The 19,962-nt window shown below is 38.7% G+C and overlaps 1 protein-coding gene across 2 annotated transcripts in view; it reads left to right on the top strand.

Annotated features, from left to right (window-relative positions):
* The window catches only part of EML6 (EMAP like 6), a 315,311-nt gene that overhangs the window by 242,886 nt on the left and 52,463 nt on the right, over positions 1-19,962 (top strand). For both annotated transcript variants that reach the window (XM_060170079.1, XM_060170080.1), the window contains exons 24-25: positions 9,172-9,260; positions 13,216-13,392. In XM_060170079.1, the coding sequence (XP_060026062.1) occupies positions 9,172-9,260; positions 13,216-13,392 (266 nt within the window). The remainder of the gene's footprint in view (positions 1-9,171; positions 9,261-13,215; positions 13,393-19,962) is intronic.

The following is a 19,962-nucleotide window of genomic DNA, read 5'->3' as shown; positions in this document are numbered from 1 at the left end:
AACACAGTGAATCAGTTATACATATACATATGTTCCCATATCTCTTCGCTCTTGCGTCTCCCTCCCTCCCACCCTCCCGATCCCACCCCTACAGGCGGTCACAAAGCACCGAGCTGATCTCCCTGTGCTATGCGGCTGCTTCCCACAAGCTATCTACCTTACATTTGGTAGTGTATATATGCCCATGCCTCTCTTTCGCTTTGTCACAGCGTACCCTTCCCCCTCCCCATATCCTCAAGTCCATTCTCTAGTAGGTCTGTGTCTTTATTTCTATCTTACCCTTAGGTTCTTCATGACACTTTTTTCTTAAATTCCATATATATGTGTTAGCATACAGTATTTGTCTTTCTCTTTCTGACTTACTTCACTCAGTATGACAGACTCTAGGTCTATCCACCTCATTACAAATAGCTCAATTTCATTTCTTTTTATGGCTGAGTAATATTCCATTGTATATATGTGCCACATCTTCTTGATCCATTCATCCGATGATGGACACTTAGGTTGCTTCCATCCCCAGGCTATTGTAAATAGAGCTGCAATGAACATTGTGGTACATGACTCTTTTTGAATTATGGTTTTCTCAGGGTATATGCCCAGTAGTGGGATTGCTGGGTCATATGGTAGTTCTTTTGTAGTTTTTTAAGGAACCTCCATACTGTTCTCTATAGTGGCTGTACCAATTCACATTCCCACCAGCAGTGCAAGAGGGTTCCCTTTTCTCCACACCTTCTCCAGCATTTATTGTTTCTAGATTTTTTGATGATGGCCATTCTGACTGGTGTGAGATGATATCTCATTGTAGTTTTGATTTGCATTTCTCTAATGATTAATGATGTTGAGCATTCTTTCATGTGTTTGTTGGCAGTCTGTATGTCTTCTTTGGAGAAATGTCTATTTAGGTCTTCTGCCCATTTTTGGATTGGGTTGTTTGTTTTTTTGTTATTGAGCTGCATAAGCTGCTTGTAAATTTTGGAGATTAATCCTTTGTCAGTTTCTTCATTTGCAAATATTTTCTCCCATTCTGAGGGTTGTCTTTTGGTCTTGTTTATGGTTTCCTTTGCTGTGCAAAAGCTTTGAAGTTTCATTAGGTCCCATTTGTTTATTTTTGTTTTTATTTCCATTTCTCTAGGAGGAGGGTCAAAAAGGATCTTGCTGTGATTTATGTCATAGAGTGTTCTGCCTATATTTTCCTCTAAGAGTTTCATAGTTCCTGGCCTTGCATTTAGGTCTTTAATCCATTTTGAGCTTATTTTTGTGTATGGTGTTAGGGAGTGTGCTAATTTCATTCTTTTACATGTACCTGTCCAGTTTTCCCAGCACCACTTATTGAAGAGGCTGTCCCTTCTCCACTGTACATTCCTGCCTCCTTTATCGAAGATAAGGTGACCATATGTGCATGGATTTATTTCTACGCTTTCTATCCTGTTCCATTGATCCATCTGTCTGTTTTTGTGCCAGTACCCTACTGTCTTGATTACTCTAGCTTTGTAGTATAGTCTGAAGTCAGGGAGCCTGATTCCTCCAGCTCTGTTTTTCGTTCTCAAGATTGCTTTGGTTATTCGGGTTCTTTTGTGTTTCCATACAAATTGTGAAATTTTTTGTTCTAGTTCTGTGAAAAATGCCAGTGGTAGTTTGATAGGGATTGCCTTGAATCTGTATATTCCTTTGGGTAGTATAGTCATTTTCACAGTGTTGATTCTTCCAGTCCAAGAACATGGTATATCTCTCCATCTGTTTGTATCATCTTTAATTTCTTTCATCAGTGTCTTATAATTTTCTGCATACAGGTCTTTTGTCTCTTTAGGTAGGTTTATTCCTAGATATTTTATTCTTTTTGTTGCAATGGTAAATGGGAATGTTTTCTTGATTTCACTTTCAGATTTTTCATCATTAGTGTATAGGAATGCAAGAGATTTCTGTGCATTAATTTTGTATCCTGCTACTTTACCAAATTCATTGATTAGATCTAGTAGTTTTCTGGTAGCATCTTTAGGGTTCTCTATGTATAGTATTATGTCATCTGCAAACAGTGACAGCTTTACTTCTTCTTTTCTGATTTGGATTCCTTTTATTTCCTTTTCTTCTCTGATTGCTGTGGCTAAAACTTCCAAAACTATGTTGAATAAGAGTGGTGAGAGTGGGCAACCTTGTCTTGTTCCTGATCTTAGTGGAAATGCTTTCAGTTTTTCACCATTGAGGATGATGTTGGCTGTGGGTTTGTCATATGTGGCCTTTATTATGTTGAGGAAAGTTCCCTCTATGCCTACTTTCTGCAGGGTTTTTATCATAAATGGGTGTTGAATTTTGTCAAGAGCTTTCTCTGCATCTATTGAGATGATCATATGGTTTTTCTCCTTCAATTTGTTAATATGGTGTATCACATTGATTGATTTACGTATATTGAAGAATCCTTGCATTCCTGTAATAAACCCCACTTGATCATGGTGTATGATCCTTTTAATGTGCTGTTGGATTCTGTTTGCTAGTATTTTGTTGAGGATTTTTGCATCTATGATCATCAGTGATACTGGCGTGTAGTTTTCTTTCTTTGTGACATCCTTGTCTGGTTTTGGTATCAGGGTGATGGTGGCCTTGTAGAAGGAGTTTGGGAGTGTTCCTCCCTCTGCTATATTTTGGAAGAGTTTGAGAAGGATAGGTGTTAGCTCTTCTCTAAATGTTTGATAGAATTCGCCTGTGAAGCCATCTGGTCCTAGGCTTTTGCTTGTTGGAAGATACTTAATCACAGTTTCAATTTCAGTACTTGCGATTGGTCTGTTCATATTTTCTATTTCTTCCTGATTCAGTCTTGGCAGGTTGTGCATTTCTAAGAATTTGTCCATTTCTTCCAGGTTGTCCATTTTATTGGCATATAGTTGCTTGTAGTAATCTCTCATGATCTTTTGTATTTCTTCAGTGTCAGTTGTTTCTTCTCCTTTTTCATTTCTAATTCTATTGATTTGAGTCTTCTCCCTTTTTTTCTTGATGAGTCTGGCTAACGGTTTATCAATTTTGTTTATCTTCTCAAAGAACCAGCTTTTAGTTTTATTGACCTTTGCTATCGTTTCCTTCATTTCTTTTTCATTTATTTCTGATTTGATTTTTATGATTTCTTTCCTTCTGCTAACTTTGGGGTTGTTTTGTTCCTCTTTCTCTAATTGCTTTAGGTGCAAGGTTAGGTTGTTTATTCGAGATGTTTCCTGTTTCTTAAGGTAGGCTTGTATTGCTATAAACTTCCCTCTTAGAACTGCTTTTGCTGCATCCCATAGGTTTTGGGTCGTCGTGTCTCCATTGTCATTTGTTTCTAGGTATTTTTTGATTTCCTCAGTGATCACTTCATTATTAAGTAATGTATTGTTTAGCCTCCATGTGTTTGTACTTTTTACAGATCTTTTCCTGTAATTGATATCTAGTCTCATAGCGTTGTGGTCGGAAAAGATACTTGATGCAATTTCAATTTTCTTAAATTTACCAAGGCTTCATTTGTGACCCAAGATATGATCGATCCTGGAGAATATTCCATGAGCACTTGAGAAAAATGTGTATTCTGTTGTTTTTGGATGGAAAGTCCTATAAATATCAATTAAGTCCATCTTGTTTAATGTATCATTTAAAGCTTGTGTTTCCTTATTTATTTTCATTTTGGATGATCTGTCCATTGGTGAAAGTGGGGTGTTAAAGTCCCCTACTATGAATGTGTTACTGTTGATTTCCCCTTTTTATGGCTGTTAGTATTTGCCTTATGTATTGAGGTGCTCCTATGTTGGGTGCATAAATATTTACAATTGTTATATCTTCTTCTTGGCTCGATCCCTTGATCATTATGTAGTGTCCTTCTTTGTCTCTTCTAATAGTCTTTATTTTAAACTCTATTTTGTCTGATATGAGAATTGCTACTCCAGCTTTCTTTTGGTTTCCATTTGCATGGAATATCTTTTTCCATCCCCTTACTTTCAGTCTGTATGTGTCTCTAGGTGTGAAGTGGGTTTCTTGTAGACAGCATATAGATGTGTCTTGTTTTTGTATCCATTCAGCCAGTCTGTGTCTTTTGGTGGGAGCATTTAGTCCATTTACATTTAAGGTAATTATCGATATGTATGTTCCTATTCCCATTTTCTTAATTGTTTGGGTTCCTTATTGTAGGTCTTTTCCTTCTCTTGTGTTTCCTGCCTAGAGAAGTTCCTTTAGCATTTGTTGTAAAGATGGTTTGGTGGTGCTGAACTCTCTCAGCTTTTGTTTGTCTGTAAAGGTTTTAATTTCTCCATCAAATCTGAATGAGATCCTTGCTGGGTAGAGTAATCTTGGTTGCAGGTTTTTCTCCTTCATCAATTTCAATATGTCCTGCCAGTCCCTTCTGGCTTGCAGAGTTTCTGCTGAAAGATCAGCTGTTAACCTTAATGGGATTCCCTTGTGTGTTATTTGTTTTTTTTCCCTTGTTGCTTTTAATATGTTTTCTTTGTATTTAATTTTTGACAGTTTGCTTAATATGTGTATTGGCATGTTTCTCCTTGGATTTATCCGGTATGGGACTCTCTGTGCTTCCTGGACTTGATTAACTATTTCCTTTCCCATATTAGGGATGTTTTCAACTATAATCTCTTCAAATATTTTCTCAGTCCCTTTCTTTTTCTCTTCTTCTTCTGGAACCCCTATAATTCGAATGTTGGTGCGTTTAATGTTGTCCCAGAGGTCTCTGAGACTGTCCTCAGTTCTTTTCATTCTTTTTTCTTTATTCTGCTCTGCAGTAGTTATTTGCACTATTTTATCTTCCAGGTCACTTATCCATTCTTCTACCTCAGTTATTCTGCTATTGATCCCATCTAGAGTATTTTTAAGTTCATTTTTTGTGTTGTTCATTGTTGTTTGTTTCATCTTTAGTCCTTCTAAGTCCTTTTTAAATGTATCTTGCATTTTGTCTGTTCTATTTCCCAGATTTTGGATCATCTTTACTATCATTATTCTGAATTCTTTTCCTGGTAGACTGCCTATTTCCACATTTTGTTTATCCATTCATCCATCAGTGGTTACTTGGGTTGCCTACAACTTTTGGCTATTGTGAATAATGCTGCTATGAACAGGGTGTACAGTTCTTTTGAGTATATGTCCAGAAGTCAAATTTCTGGAAAAAATGATAATTCCACTTTTAATTTTTTGAGGAACCACCATACTGTCTTCCCCAGCAGATGCACCATTTTACACTCCCACCAACAGTGCACAAGGGTTTCAACTTCTCTGCATCCTCACCAACACTTGTTATTTTCTCTTTTGTTTTGTTTTTGATAGATAGTAGCTATCCTAAATGGCGATGAGATGGGACATTGCAGTTGTATTTACATTTGAGGAAGGTTATTTTTTTTTATTCTTTAAATGTGTTGTAGGCCCTCTGTCAGATGTAGGGATATAAAGAGGAATTAACTCCAGATGGGAAGAATAAGCCCTTGGTGGGGATCGGTGGGCTGCCACCATAGAGGGGCCTGGGTGGAGGTCGGTTTTAAGGTCCTCAGTGTGGAGCCATCACTTTGCAGGGAGAGAGGCAAACCTCACTATTTCCATAGTTTTGCCCAAAGCCAGAGTCTGTGGTCCAACTAGCACATAGGGCGATGGGAAAGACAGAGTAAGGAGGCCAGGGTCTTTAAAAAGCCACTTTGCCTCTCATCCGAAGTGGCCCCTTCAGTTAGTTAAGAGGATCAGACCAAATGGTTTCTGTGGCCTGAGAGGAGAACAGAATATTTTTGATTTTTAGGGAGGAGTTATGCCATCTGGAGAATAAGAGCAAGTGTACCCGTGAATCTTCCCTGGTTTAACTCCAATTTTGTTGCCACGAGACGTGTGTCATATTGATATTCTTCTGCTCCTGATCTCCCAGTTCCTAAAATGCCTACCCTCCAGCACGTGCCAGGCTGCCTCAAGATCAGCCTAGCTTTTCACAGCAGGGCCTCGAGGGCCTACAGAGGGAAGAGAGCAGAACTTAGATGCAGGGATCTGTTTCATTCCTTTGATCTTGTCAAAAATAGTGAACACATTTGCCGGAGCCAGCTGGCTCGTCAGGGGTGGGGAATGGCACAGCCGCCAGCCTCCGCAGCCTTCCGTGTCCATGGCAACCTCAGGTCCCAGGAAAACTGAAAAGCTCATCGGGCTTGTGCAGGAACAGCAGCTACCCCTGAATAAAAGCTCCTGCACAGAATGCCTGAGAAAGAAAAAATATAAATGGAAAGAGAGGAAACATGGAAGGGTATTTTCTCGCTGCTGTTAGTTCATTTCCAGAAATATCAGGACTGTAAGATCTTTTACCAACTAACAGTTTGAGCCATGATAGAACATCTCATTCCCATTTTCACTGCAAATGCCCTGATGTGTTTGGTTTATTTAGTACCAATTTTGGAATTGTTCTAACTTGTAAATTCTATAGCAACCGGGGTGACATGTATGAATCACTCTGGATTATAAAGCTCTAGGCACCTGCAATATGTGTGATTTACTGTACCTGCTTAGTGATGGGGACAGCTATCTCAATTCTCTTATTCTGTGTGAATAGACATTTCTTGTTAATAAAAATGTGAGGATTCTAAAAGAATAGGGTTACTGTTATTCAGGGGCAAATTATACTTTTTGCTCTTTGCTTCTGCTCCTGTCTTCAGAATATTTCCGTGGTTATATATTACAGAGCAGCAGGCAGTGGAAAAAAAGGAGTGGTGACCTAAATCGTTCCTCTGTGCTTCAAAAAAAAAAAAAAATACAGTTTAATAACAGTAGTAAAGAAAATTTTGGGGGGGAAAACACACCCATAATTCTACCTTCCTAACACAAGAATAATTGATTTTTTAAAAATTTCTTCATATCCCTGATTTCAGAAACCCACTCAAGCCAGCTTAAATTTAAAAATAAGAATAAAGAATGACTTTATTGGAAAGATAGGGATATTTCATAGAATCCAAGAGGAGGAAGCCACATCTTCCAAGAACTGGCTTTAGGAATGAATCAGAAAATGCCTAGAACCCAGCCAGGGAACTCCCCTCTCCTCCTTTCCTGCTCTGAGGCAGCCCGTCTCAGTGTCCACTGGTCTCCTGGGTCTGGTGCCCGCTTGTGGTCCCTCTCTCTGCACAGGCCGGCTTTCCCTAATTCATTTGCACAAGACCCACTTTCTGTTGCCCCCAAATGCCACCCCCAGTCCCAAAGGCTACATCTCCTCCCAGCAAGGCACCCACTGATTCAGCCTAAGATTCCAGTTTCCCAGGAGAGAGAATTTGACTGTCTAGCCTAGTCTCCAGCCTGGTCGCTCCTGGGTCAACGTCCACCTCCAGAGTGCAGACAAGACCACAGGGGCCCAGCCCACGGTGCAGGGCAGTTCTCAGGGAAGGGCGTGGGCTTGGTAGGTACCCACAGGTGTCTGTGGAGCTGCAAAGCATTTCTGGTGCTTGCAGAAGTAGTTTTGTAAACATTCCTGCAGTCAGAAAATACTTCCCTGAGCTATTTTTATAGTTTTTGGGTTGTTTTTAAAGTAAAGCATGATCTTTGAAGCTGTGGTGTAAAGTGAGTTGTTAGGATTATCCGAGAGCTACAATCTTTTGAGTTCTCTTAGTATCGATCTCATGGCCAAAAATATCTAAAATTATCTATATTCAAAGAATGTTTTCATTGACTCTTTTAATCCTTTTCCCACATCCTTTGTTATTTGCAGTCGCTCTTGAGAATTCTAAAAGTATACTTTGCAGATATATCTAGTTCATTGGAAAAATATTGATTACTCATTTTCATATAATGCTAAATAGCCAAAGCTCATTTAACTCCCTTTTTTCTTTTCTGATTTGTGTATGTTGAGCCATAAAGTCCGGAAGACGGGCCCATTTCAGGGAAAACGTTTTCAAATTTACTTGCTCCTCACAGCCAAGGCAAACCCCCTAATCACTATTTTATAACTCAGCAAACTGGAAATGATCCAGGTTTCATTTAGGAAATGAGAGAACCTTGTTTTTAATTAGTCATTTAGAAACAGACCTGCAACTCCTGAAGTTTAGCCAAACTAGATTTCAGACCTAGGTGGTACCCACTTAAACTTTAAAGAACATGATGTAACACGGAGTTCTTATTTTGCTATTATTTTTTCCACGAAGGACATTTCAAGGCTACTAGATATAAATGGTTATGCAAGAAAGAGAGAGAGTAGGAAACGTTAGTGTGCATACGTACACTGAATTATTTGCAGATGAAATGTTAGGATATCTGACGTTTTCTTCAAAGTAATCTGGGGTGAGGGAATGAGGAGGTTCCTGCAGCAGGGCCAGCCATGTGCTAATAACCAGCCATGTGCTAATAACCAGGGCCAGCCATGTGCTAATAACCATCGAGGCTGGACATTGGCCCCATAGGGCTTCTTTATACTGTTACTTCCATATATGTTTGGGACTTCCCATCGTTTAAAACACGCTGAAAAAATACTGGAAAGTAGATCTTTTGAGTCATTTAAATTTTCAAGCCATAGAGGATCATTGATATGATAGGAGGAGAATTAAGAAATCTAATATTTTTCAACATTAATCAAAATGAGTCCAAGATTAAAAATTTACATCAGACCGAAAGACTATTTTTGCTCAACATTTTGTTTTGGGAAAAGTCTCAGATTTCTTTATAAATTTTCAAGTAAAAAAGGAAGGGGGAAATGGAATGAGCATTTACAGTTTGTTTTATGTGTCCTTGTCTTCCTGTTTCTAAATGTTAAAGGGCAAATTTAGAATTTATATCCTAGTAAGCACAAACGCTTACGAGGTTCTTGCTTCCAGTGCCATAATTCTTTCCAAAGCAGTTTGCTTTTACTACATTTCTGTGCTAGGAGGCAACAGGGGAAAAGAGCAAAAAAAAAATTTTGTCAGGCTTTGGAAAAATAGCTACTTTCAATGCAACAGAGGAAAACAGCAAGCTTGATTCTTCTAGTTTTGAAGGATGTTCAAGGTCGGATTTTATGAGGTTCGTATTTTTAAAAATCATAGCTTTAGAGTTTGTACCTTGCCATGTAATTGTCTTTACATGCACTTCTGGATCATTCAACATATATTTAGTCAGTTTATGAGACTTTGATTAAAATGAATCAAAATAGTTGCAATCATGCTCATCACTTTATAACAAAAAGGTAAATGCAGAGTTTAATTGTCTTCCTACTTTATTCTATCGTAACAGGGAAATTACTGCAAGTTAATTCAGGTGCCAAAGAACAACTCTTTTTTGAAGCTCCAAGAGGCAAACGGCATATAATAAGACCTTCAGAGGTAACAGTCAGACACAAAGCTTTTTTAAAAAGTATTTCATGAAAATTTAGTATGTGCATTTTAACAAAACCTATCAGTTATTATTCACTAATATGAGTTATAGTTTGTGTATCTTTAAGCTTGACCATTTCTTAAATCTGCCTGCTTAGCCTGGTTTCCTACTTTCTGAGGACATATGGATTTACTATACCACAAACGTAGCAATGCATAGTTGGCATTCTGCTTAATTTTTCTCTGCCAGAAGACAATGACTGAGCTAACAATTTGGATGCTACATATTACTTTTCCCATTCTACGTGTCCTGTCATTTTATGCAAAGCTTTTTATGAACGTAAAGTTTTGAAACGTGCTTTCTCAATGGTTACTGTTTGTAATAGTAAAAGTACCTTCTACAACAAGAGAAATTATTTTTCAAAACAAAACATTCCACAACCTGACCATCCTAATGTAGCAAACTGTTTCCTTTTTCTATATTTTCCTCGTGCTCTTAGCCACATACACCATCTTTTAATTGCTGAAGTCAAAGCCTAGATAAAATTTTTGAATCCATGAACTAACGCCTTCCTAAAAGCTCTTCCTAAAGGCTCGCTGCTTTTGTCTTTCAGCCTGCACAGTGCTTCCATGTAGTGAACCCTGATGGCCAAAAAGTCATTGCCTGATTAGCACTAAGGACATCCTTTTAGTCCCAGGAGACAATCTCTCTCATTTTTTCGCTATGTAACCTTCGATGAAAGAAAAGGAAATATTGCTTCCTTAGAGGAAAAAGGGTCAAGTGTACGCCACTGAGGGACAGGCGTCTTCCTCTCTCTAGCTTCAGTTAGCCAGTAATATAAACAATCCCGGTATTCTAATGTACTCCCAGAGACATCTGGACTCATGTCCATTCATAATATTTTCATTGTTTCTAAAGGAAATATATGTGCAGTATATAAGAAACCCATGTTGTTATGGGTGATGGCATTGTATTAGTGGAAACTGTTAATGGATCAATTGATCTCACTCTCCAACTCCAGTTTATTTATCTTTGATCAGTCTTCATTTTAACTTATTTTATATGGGGAAACTTTAATAGCCTTGAGTAAGGGATATTTTAAGTTATGTCATTCCTTCACTGAACATCTGTGGAATGTGCCGGGCACTTCATATACCTATAATCCAGTCCTCACAGCAGCCTCGCCTGATACTTATCAGTCTCATTTTACAGACAGGGAAATTAAGGCTCCAGGAAAGTAAAAGGACCTTGGAGCTGTGATCCTAGCCTAGAGGGGTCTGCGTGTGACTTCACAGCCTAGACAGTGCAGCATCATTTTACATCACTTCACCTGTTCTAGTGCCCCAAATAAGTATTCTACTGATAAAATAAGATGCAATCGGACATTGAGGATGAGGCCAACTTGGGACAGGTGAGCAGTTATTATGTTAGAAAAAAATCTACCAAAGGGAAATTTATGTTAAGTCTTCCTGAAGTGCCAGGCTCTGGCTCTGATGAGTTAGTTTGTCCCTCTGCAGTGTACAGTTATTGTTCCAGAGGCTGATCTCTGGTGCTGTTGGTTGGGGAGTCCCTCCAGCTAATGTCTCCTCAGCCTGGCCACCCTGGTATTGGCATTACTAAGAGCTCCAAAGAGGTAGCTCATCATTTTACTTACCAGTATTGTCAGGCTCTTCAATTAAGTATGAAGGATTTTGAAAATCTCCTTTTCAAAGAAGATTTTTTTTTTTTAAGAAACAGTCATGGTGAAACTAACACAAAGTCTACCCAGCAAATTGTTAACTATGCCAAATATTAAAATGTCCAATTTATATTCATCTGATGCAGCATGGTGCAGATAAGCCGGCTCTATACTAGCAGCCCAAGTCTCTGGAGCTCGACTTTCCCTCTGCTTGCCAAGCAGGCTGGGATTTAAGTGACTAACCTCTCTGTGGGCTCCAGTCACCTCCTCTGCAAAATGATGATGATAATGACATACCTGCCTGGGGCAAGGTGCTGTGGAAGACACCCCTGGAGGACTCTTCTGCCCTCTAAAGTCCAGGGTTTTTAACAAGTTTATTTACCCCTTTTGGGTTTTGTCAGTTACAGGGATCATTCTTTTTTTTTTTTCAATTTATTTTATTGAAGTATAATTGATTCCCAATGTTGTGTTCATTTCTGCTGTACAGCAAAGTGACTCAGTTATATATATATATATATATATATATATATATATATATATATACTTTTTTTATATTCTTTTCCATTATGGTTTATCACAGGATATTGAGTATAGTTATAGGGATCACTCCTAATGCTCCATTTTAAATGTGATTTCTGTAGCTTCCCACAAGTTAGACATGCTTCCCCTGGAGAGCACATTGTCCAGATCTGGCCAAGGGTGTTCTGTCGGGGTGACTGTAGGGTGAGAAATGCCAGCTCACTGCACATTCCTCCCTATATAATGAGGCCAGGAAAGGTGCCACCCAGAGAGGTGGCATTGGGGATGGACAAGGAAGGTGTCAGAAATGGAATCTCGTATCTGTAAGGGAGTCAGTGGCCAGAAAGTCCGTTTCTAGAACTAGAGGGGAGGTTCCCTGCTTCTTTTCCTGTGACGGTCAGTTGAAGATGTCATAAGGAGTTGGGGAGATTCCACTTGCACCTCAGAAAACTGAGGTAATTGTTGGGGAACCACTTCTCGTCACCTAAGTCTGTGACCCTGCCTCAGGTACCCCAAGTCACTGGGTGAACCGCAGCTTTTTGGTTCCAATTCTGCATGTGTCCAGAAGAAACACAGAATATTAAATGAGGAGAAATTTGAGTGGCCAAAATATGTATAGCACCTCCCCACGTTGTGACTAAAATCCTGGCTGCATCTTTATCTTGTCATTTCCCTTCTAGGCAGTGGTACCAAGCAGAAAACAACAGAAATGGAGGCGAGGTGCGTTAACATCGTGCACCAGAAAGTAGTTTCCAGATCCAAAGAGAGCAATCTGGCCTTTAATTTTAGCTACAGTTCTCTAATGATTTTTTCACCCTTTTAAACAGTGCTTTAAAGTGCTTATGTAAAGAAACTGTAACGTTAAGGTATACTAGCAGATCTTGAATGAAAGTAAATGAGATCAAATCCCCCAGGAAAGTCTAATAACAAAGTGTTACTGTTACTGTTTTCTTTTTTTAAAAAGGAAAGAAAATCCTCAATTTTATCAGAATTTAACCTACATGAATTGTAAATCTTCTGTTCGGGAATTTCAGACAAAACAGTGTTAAAGGATAAAATGTATGTTCGTGGCAATACAATATGAACAGCTCTTCCAGTTTTTAAGATGGTCTCTCTAGAGCATAAAGAATATTAAGAATCTTATTACTGCAGAATCTTATTACTCTTTCCTCCAAGGAAGCAGTCCTTTAAAAAGTTATGTCCTGTGACTTTTTAAAATAATTTGCTAAATGATCAGCCCCATCGATCAGTCTAGCTCAGCGGTTCTCAATTGGGATCAATTTGCCCCCTCTCCCAGGGATATTTGACAATGTCTGGGGACAACCTGGGGAGGTGGTGCTACTGGCATCCAGTAGGTAGAGGACAGGGATGCTGCTAAAAAGGACAGCCCCTGACAATGAAGAATTATCCCTCCTAAAATGTCAATTTTTATGCTGAGAAACCCTGATCTAGCTTATGGCATATACAATGATAAATGTCTAGGTAAGAACTAAAAACCTTTGGTATTGTCAGGTGTCCATAATTCCAACATGTTCACTTTATCTAGGGGAACATATATGGAGGTTTGACTACAGTGTTATTGAGACAATGCATATACCACTTTAAAAATGCAGCTGAGAATTTAGGCACCGCAGCATACAACAAATGCCTGGTGTTGGCAAAGTCATAATTTAGAACTATTCAGCCTTCATTTGTTTCTTTTAAATAAAACAAAAAGATCTCTAGGTTTTACGAAAATATATTAATTTTCCTTCCTTCTTTTCAAGATTGAGAAGATAGAGTGGGACGCTTGGACCTGTGTTCTGGGGCCCACCTGTGAGGGCATCTGGCCAGTGCACAGTGATGTGACTGATGTGAATGCTGCCAGTCTCACCAAAGACCATTCCCTCTTAGCCACAGGAGATGATTTTGGTTTTGTTAAGCTTTTTTCATATCCTGTCAAGGTAATATTGCATGTTTATTATATATACTTGCTCAGTCTCATTAATAACCCCAAATCTATCTGTTCTATCGAAGTGGATTTTTAAATATTGAAGGAATAAGCAATCAGTAGTGTAATCTACAGTATCATGGTTATTTACGCTGTATAGAAAGCTTTGTGACATTATGTTTACTAGTTTGAGTCAGAGTCTCGTGGAGTAGAATTCCTCCTTGAAAGGCCGTCAGTGGACATCAAATCCAGCATCTCACAAACTGCATAGTAAGATTTTTCTCTACATCTTGGACTGGTGTCTTTACTAGCATACTTCTAGAGATGAAGAACTTACTACCACACAAAGCAGCCCAATTCATTTGTTAATTGCTCCATTGTTAAAATGCTTTGCTCTATATTGAGCTGAATTTTTTCCTTCAGCCAAAGTTCTGCCTTCTGAATCATTGTTGAATGAGTCCAGTCTTCTGACAGCCTTTTCTCCAGTCTAAACGTCTCCAATTCCTTCAGCCACTTCCCAAGTGACATGGTGTCTAGCTCCCTCCTCCCTCTAAGCATAATCCATTTTATCAAGTCCATTGACAAATTTTTTCTGTTTCTTCTTCTTTCAGTTTTATTGAGATATAACTGACATATAACACTGTGTAAGTTTAAGGTTACAGCATAATGATTTGTCGTATACACCTCATGAAATGATTATCACGAAAAGTTTAGTGAACGTCTATCATCTAATACAGATACAAAACAACAGAAAAAGAAGAAAAAATTTTTTTCCTTGTGATGAGAACTCTTAGGATTTACTTTCTTAACGACTTTCATTATATCATACAGCAGAGTTAGCTGTAGTCATCATGTTGTACATTATGTCCCTAGTACTTATTTATCTTATAACTGGAAGTCTGTACCTATTGACTGCCTTCGTCCAATCCCCACACACACACACCCTCACCTCTGGTAACTACAAATGTGATCTCTTTTTCCATGAGTTTGTATATTTGCTTGTTTGTTTGTTTTGAAGTATAATTGACCTAAAACACTGTGTTTGTTCAGATATTACATTATTATTGACTGTATTCCCCACTCTGTACGTTTCATCGCCCTGACTCATTTATTTTGTAACTGGAAGTTTGTGACTCTTCATCTCCCTTGCCCATTTCAATTCCATTTTAAACCGTCTCATCTAAAACCAGATTCAGGTCCATCCAGGTTGCTGCAAATGGCAGTATTTCATTCTTCTTAATGGCTGAATAATATTCCATTGTATACATGTGCCACATCTTCTTTACCCATTCATCTGTCAGTGGACATTTAGGTTGCTTCCATGTCCTGGCTATTGTAAACAGCACTGCAATGAATATTGGGGTGCATGTATCCTTTCAAACCATGTTTTTCTCTGGATATATGCCCAGGAGTAGGATTGCTAGATCATATGGTAGCTCTATTTTTAATTTCTTAAGGAACCTCCATAGTGGCTGTACACCTGAAAGTAGCACAACGTAGTTAATCAACTATACTCCAATATAAAATAAAAATAAAAAAAATAAAACCAAATTTGGTGATTCAGATGCAATCTGACCAGCTCAGGGTACAGTAGGACTCATCTTCTTGTTTTGATTTTATTTTTGCATTAAAACAAACTTAAGATGGCATCAACTCTTTTGGCTGCCATACCACACAACTGAATCGTAGATGTTATTCCCCCAAATGTTAAGGTTATCCCCTACCTTGGATTTATACAATTGATTTTCTAAAATCTGAGTAAGTACAGAACTTTGTATTTGTACCAAATAAGATATATCTTATTTATTTTTCCTAGTTCCAGCCTGTCAACATCTTTGAAATACCTTTTCAAAATATTTGCTTTCCCTTCCAGCATCCTCTGATTTCACAAGTGTGAGTTCCAAATCATGGAAAGAAAAAGAAAGAACTAAACACCACCACCACCAAGAGCCCCCATTCATTTTGGCATTCTATTCATTAATGTACACATATCAGTAACAGACATTTAAATCTGTCTGACCATGTCCTCATGGAGATCACATTTCTGTCTCTAATCCAGCAAGACATCATTAAAACTTAGATGTCCTGCTGTAAGCCAGATTGTGTTGCTGGTATCCCTAATCTCTCCTAATACACCAACCAATAAAAGATAAGCAGTTAGTTCACAGTGAACCCCTGTTGCTGCCTAGTCATCATTACTTCCTTTTCCAAGTGCTTATCAACCTTGTGTGTAATAATTCACCCTAGAATTTTCCAGGGATTGCATCAACTCATGAATCAGTATTTGCCAGAGTCTACTTGTTTTCCCTTTTGGATACAGGAACCTATTTTTTTGGATGCCGCCTCTCCTGGTTTCTAAACTCTCAGCTATTACTGACCTTATTTCTATGGTCACATTTAAACGTGTCTGTACTCAAGGGCAGGAGCTCTCTTTGGCCCTTTCTGGTTTGAAGAGCGTTCCCTTTAATAGAGGACATCATTAAATGCTAAACATGCTTTCTGTTCATATTAAACCATCTGATGTAAGAAGTGTTCCTAACTTTTCTCTCTTTTTCTTCTAGCCCTAAGTACATCCTTTTTTTTTATTTCCAATAGTTCACTTTATATTTTTAAAATAATTTTTTAACATCTTTATTGAAGTATAATTGCTTTACAATGTTGTGTTAGTTTCTGCTGTATAACAAAGTGAATCAGCTATACATATACATATATCCCCATATCCCCTCCCTCTTGCGTCTCCCCCCCATCCCACCCCTCTAGGTGGTCACAAAGCACCGAGCTGATCTCCCTGTGCTATGCAGCTGCTTCCCACTAGCTAGCTATTTTACATTTGGTAGTGTATATATGTCAACGCTACTCTCTCACTTCGTCCCAGCTTACCCTTCCCCCTCCCCATGTCCTCAAGTCCATTCTCTACGTCTGCGTCTTTATTCCTGTCCTGCCCCTAAATTCATCAGAACCACTTTTTTTCTTTTTTTTTAGATTCCATATATATGTGTTAGCATACGGTATTTGTTTTTCTCTTTCTGACCTACTTCACTCTGTATGATAGACTCTAGGTCCATCCACCTCACTACAAATAACTCAATTTTGTTTCTTTCTATGGCTGAGTAATATTTCATTGTATATATGTGCCACATCTTTTTCATCCATTCATCTGTCGATGGACACTTAGGTTGCTTCCATGTCCTGGCTATTGTAAATAGAGCTGCAGTGAACATTGTGGTACATGTCTCTTTTTGAATTATGGTTTTCTCAGGGTATATGCCCAGTAGTGGGATTGCTGGGTCATACGGTAATTCTGTTTTTAGTTTTTTAAGGAAACTCCATACTGTTCTCCATAGTGGCTGTATCAATTTACATTCCCACCAACAGTACAAGAGGGTTCCCTTTCTCCCCACCCTCTCCAGCATTTATTGTTCGTAGATTTTTTGATGATGGCCATTCTGACTGGTGTGAGGTGATACCTCATTGTAGTTTTGATTTGCATTTCTCTAATGATTAGTGATGTTGAGCATCCTTTCATGTGTTTGTTGGCAGTCTGTATATCTTCTTTGGGGAAATGTCTATTTAGGTCTGCCCATGTTTGCATTGGGTTGATTGTTTTTTTGATATTGAGCTGTATGTGCTACTTATATATTTTGGAGATTAATCCTTTGTTAGTTGCTTCATTTGCAAATATTTTCTCCCATTCTGAGTGTTGTCTTTTCATCTTGTTTATGGTTTCCTTTGCTGTGCAAAAGCTTTGAAGTTTCTTTAGGTCCCATTTGTTTATTTTTATTTCCATTTCTCTAGGAGGAGGGTCAAAAAGGATCTTGCTGTGATTTATGTCATAGAGTGTTCTGTCTATATTTTCCTCTAAGAGTTGTATAGTGTCTGGCATTACATTTAGGTCTTTAATCCATTCTGAGTTTATTTTTGTGTATGGTGTTAGGAAGTGTTCTAATTTCATTCTTTCACATGTAGCTGTCCAGTTTTCCCAGCACCACTTATTGAAGAGGCTGTCTTTTCTCCATTGTATATTCTTGCCTCCTTTATCAAAGATAAGGTGACCATATGTGCGTGGGTTTACATGTTTAAAATCCTTTTCAGTTGTCTTAGTTTTTGACTTTTGCTTTCTTGAAACGGTACTAAAGTCGTGTGTAGAAGACTTTTGTGTTCATCCCTGGTTTTTTGCTCCAGCTACCACTTCAGCCACTTTGGTTTCTTTAGATGCCTTCCTCTTTCCTTCTTCATTTGTTAGAATCTCATCAGATTATCATTTTGGGTAGCCTTTTCTAACATACACTTATGATTATGTCCAATGTTCCCTTCATTGTCCATCCCTAATCCCAAAGCCATCTGGTAGCCTTCTCCCAATGACTCATCACTTTACTGTCACCTATCAGCCCTTCCTATTTGATAAGAACTCAGTTCTGTGTAGCAATTCCTCACTATTTCTACATTTTTTGAATCGAGACTGCTAGCAGGACAAGTCAAGAAGTTAGTGATACCCTGGTTTTAGTGGACTCAGGTTTGGGCAGGTGTTTAGATACCTGAAATCCCCACGGTACTACTGCATCTTGCTCCTGAGCTAGATTTAGTGTTGGTCTTGGGAGTTCATCATCCACATCCCCAGCCTGAGCAGGAGGGCTGTCTGTCTATCGCAGTAATTTCAAGCTGTGTTCTTCCGCCTCCCAGAGCTCCAGGAAGGCTCCTCAGGGACAACCCCAGAAAACAAGGTAGGGGCTCTGGGGCCCCACTCCTGCTCCAACCAGAGTCACTCTGTGTTTTTGTATTTTGTACATTGAGCTTCTGTGTAAGATTTTTTCCAAGATTTTGTTATGAAAAATTTCAAGCATACAGGTAAGATGAAAGAATGATACAGTGAACTCCCAGAAACCCACCACTTAGATTCTGTGGCTCATAGTAAATTGTTGACATCAGGATACTTACCCCTAACTGTTTCAACTTACATATCATTACCTAGGGTTCAATATCTTTTTAGTATTTTTTAAGTAAAATTTATGTATAGTTGAGATACACCAATTTTTTTTTTTTTTTTTTGCGGTACACGGGCCTCTCACTGTTGTGGCCTCTCCCGTTGCGGAGCACAGGCTCCGGGCGCGCAGGCTCAGCGGCCATGGCTCATGGGCCCAGCCGCTCAGCGGGACGTGGGATCCTCCCAGACTGGGGCACAAACCTGTGTCCCCTGCATCGGCAGGCGGATTCCCAACCACTGCGCCACCAGGGAAGCCCCAAGATGCACCAATTTTAAGGTTCCTTTTGATGAGCCTTGACAAACATATACACCCGTATAATCCAAACACCTCTCAAGATATAGAATATTATCATCACCCCAGGAGGTTTCCTCATGCTAACTTCTGGGTCAATCCCCACCCCCACTCCACCCTCAGATGAAAAAAACGATTCCAATGTTTTTTACCATAGATTAGTTTTCCCTGTTTCAGAACTTCATATAAATGGGATGATCAATTAGGAACCATTTTGTTTCTGGCTTCTTTCACTCAGATAATGTTTCTGAGATTTCTTCATGTTGTGTGTAACAATAATCCTTTCCTTTTTTAGCTGAGTGGAATTCCATTGTGTGGATATAGCAAAGTTTGTTTATCCACACAGCTGTTGGTGAATACAGGCTTTTCCCATGTTTGGTTATAATGAAGCTGCTATAAACATTTTTGGGTAAATCTCTATGGACATATATTTTCTTTCTTTTAAATAAATATATAGGAGTGGAATTTCTGGGTTATTGGGAAAAATGTGTGTTTAACTTTTTAAGAAACTGCCAGATCTTTTTCCAAAACGATTGTATCATTTTACATTTTCACCAAAAATGTAAGAGATTTCCAGTTGATAATTCAGTGTTGTCAGACTTGTAAAATTTAGCTGTCCTGAGGAGTAGATAGTGTGATCTTACTGTGTTTGTAACTTACATTTTCCTGATGACTAATCATGCTAAGCACTTTTTCGTTTGCTTATTGGTCATTTGTGAAGTGTTTGTACAAATCTTTTGTCCACTATTTTACATTGGATTGTTTCTCTTTTTATTCTTGAGTTCTACTGTGTAAGATTTGATTGAAGAAAAAATTTCATAATTTAAAAGCATTTGAAAATCACTAACCCATATAAACCACTTTGATAGTATCACTTCTCTCCTTCTTTTTTTTCCATCTGATTTTCCTGGCACTCTTTCCCTCCCAAATTCATGGACCCAGGCTGATGAACATTTCTAGCTGTACAGTCACTCCTCCAATGCTCTGTGTGTGTTGGCCACACTTCACCCTCTGTTATGGACTGAATGTTTGCATCCCTGCCAAAGTTCATATGTTGAAGCCCTAACATCCAGTGTGACTGGATATGTAGAGAGGGCATTTACAGAAGTAATTAAGGTAAAATGAGGTCATAAGTGTGGGACCCTGATCCAACAGGATTAGTGTCCTTATAAGAAGAGACACCAATGAGCTCACTCCCTCTCCCCATGCGCACTGACACTGAGGAAAGGCTAGATAGGAACTTTCTATGTGCTCAATACAAGGGGTCCACAAGCCAGCGGGAGAGCCCACACCAGAAGCCAAATTGGCTG

This window comes from Lagenorhynchus albirostris, chromosome 13 (genome assembly GCF_949774975.1).
Source record: "Lagenorhynchus albirostris chromosome 13, mLagAlb1.1, whole genome shotgun sequence".
NCBI classification, from domain to species: domain Eukaryota; kingdom Metazoa; phylum Chordata; class Mammalia; order Artiodactyla; family Delphinidae; genus Lagenorhynchus; species Lagenorhynchus albirostris.
Note: the sequence above shows the minus strand (reverse complement) of the source record. Positions and strands in the feature narration are given on the sequence as shown.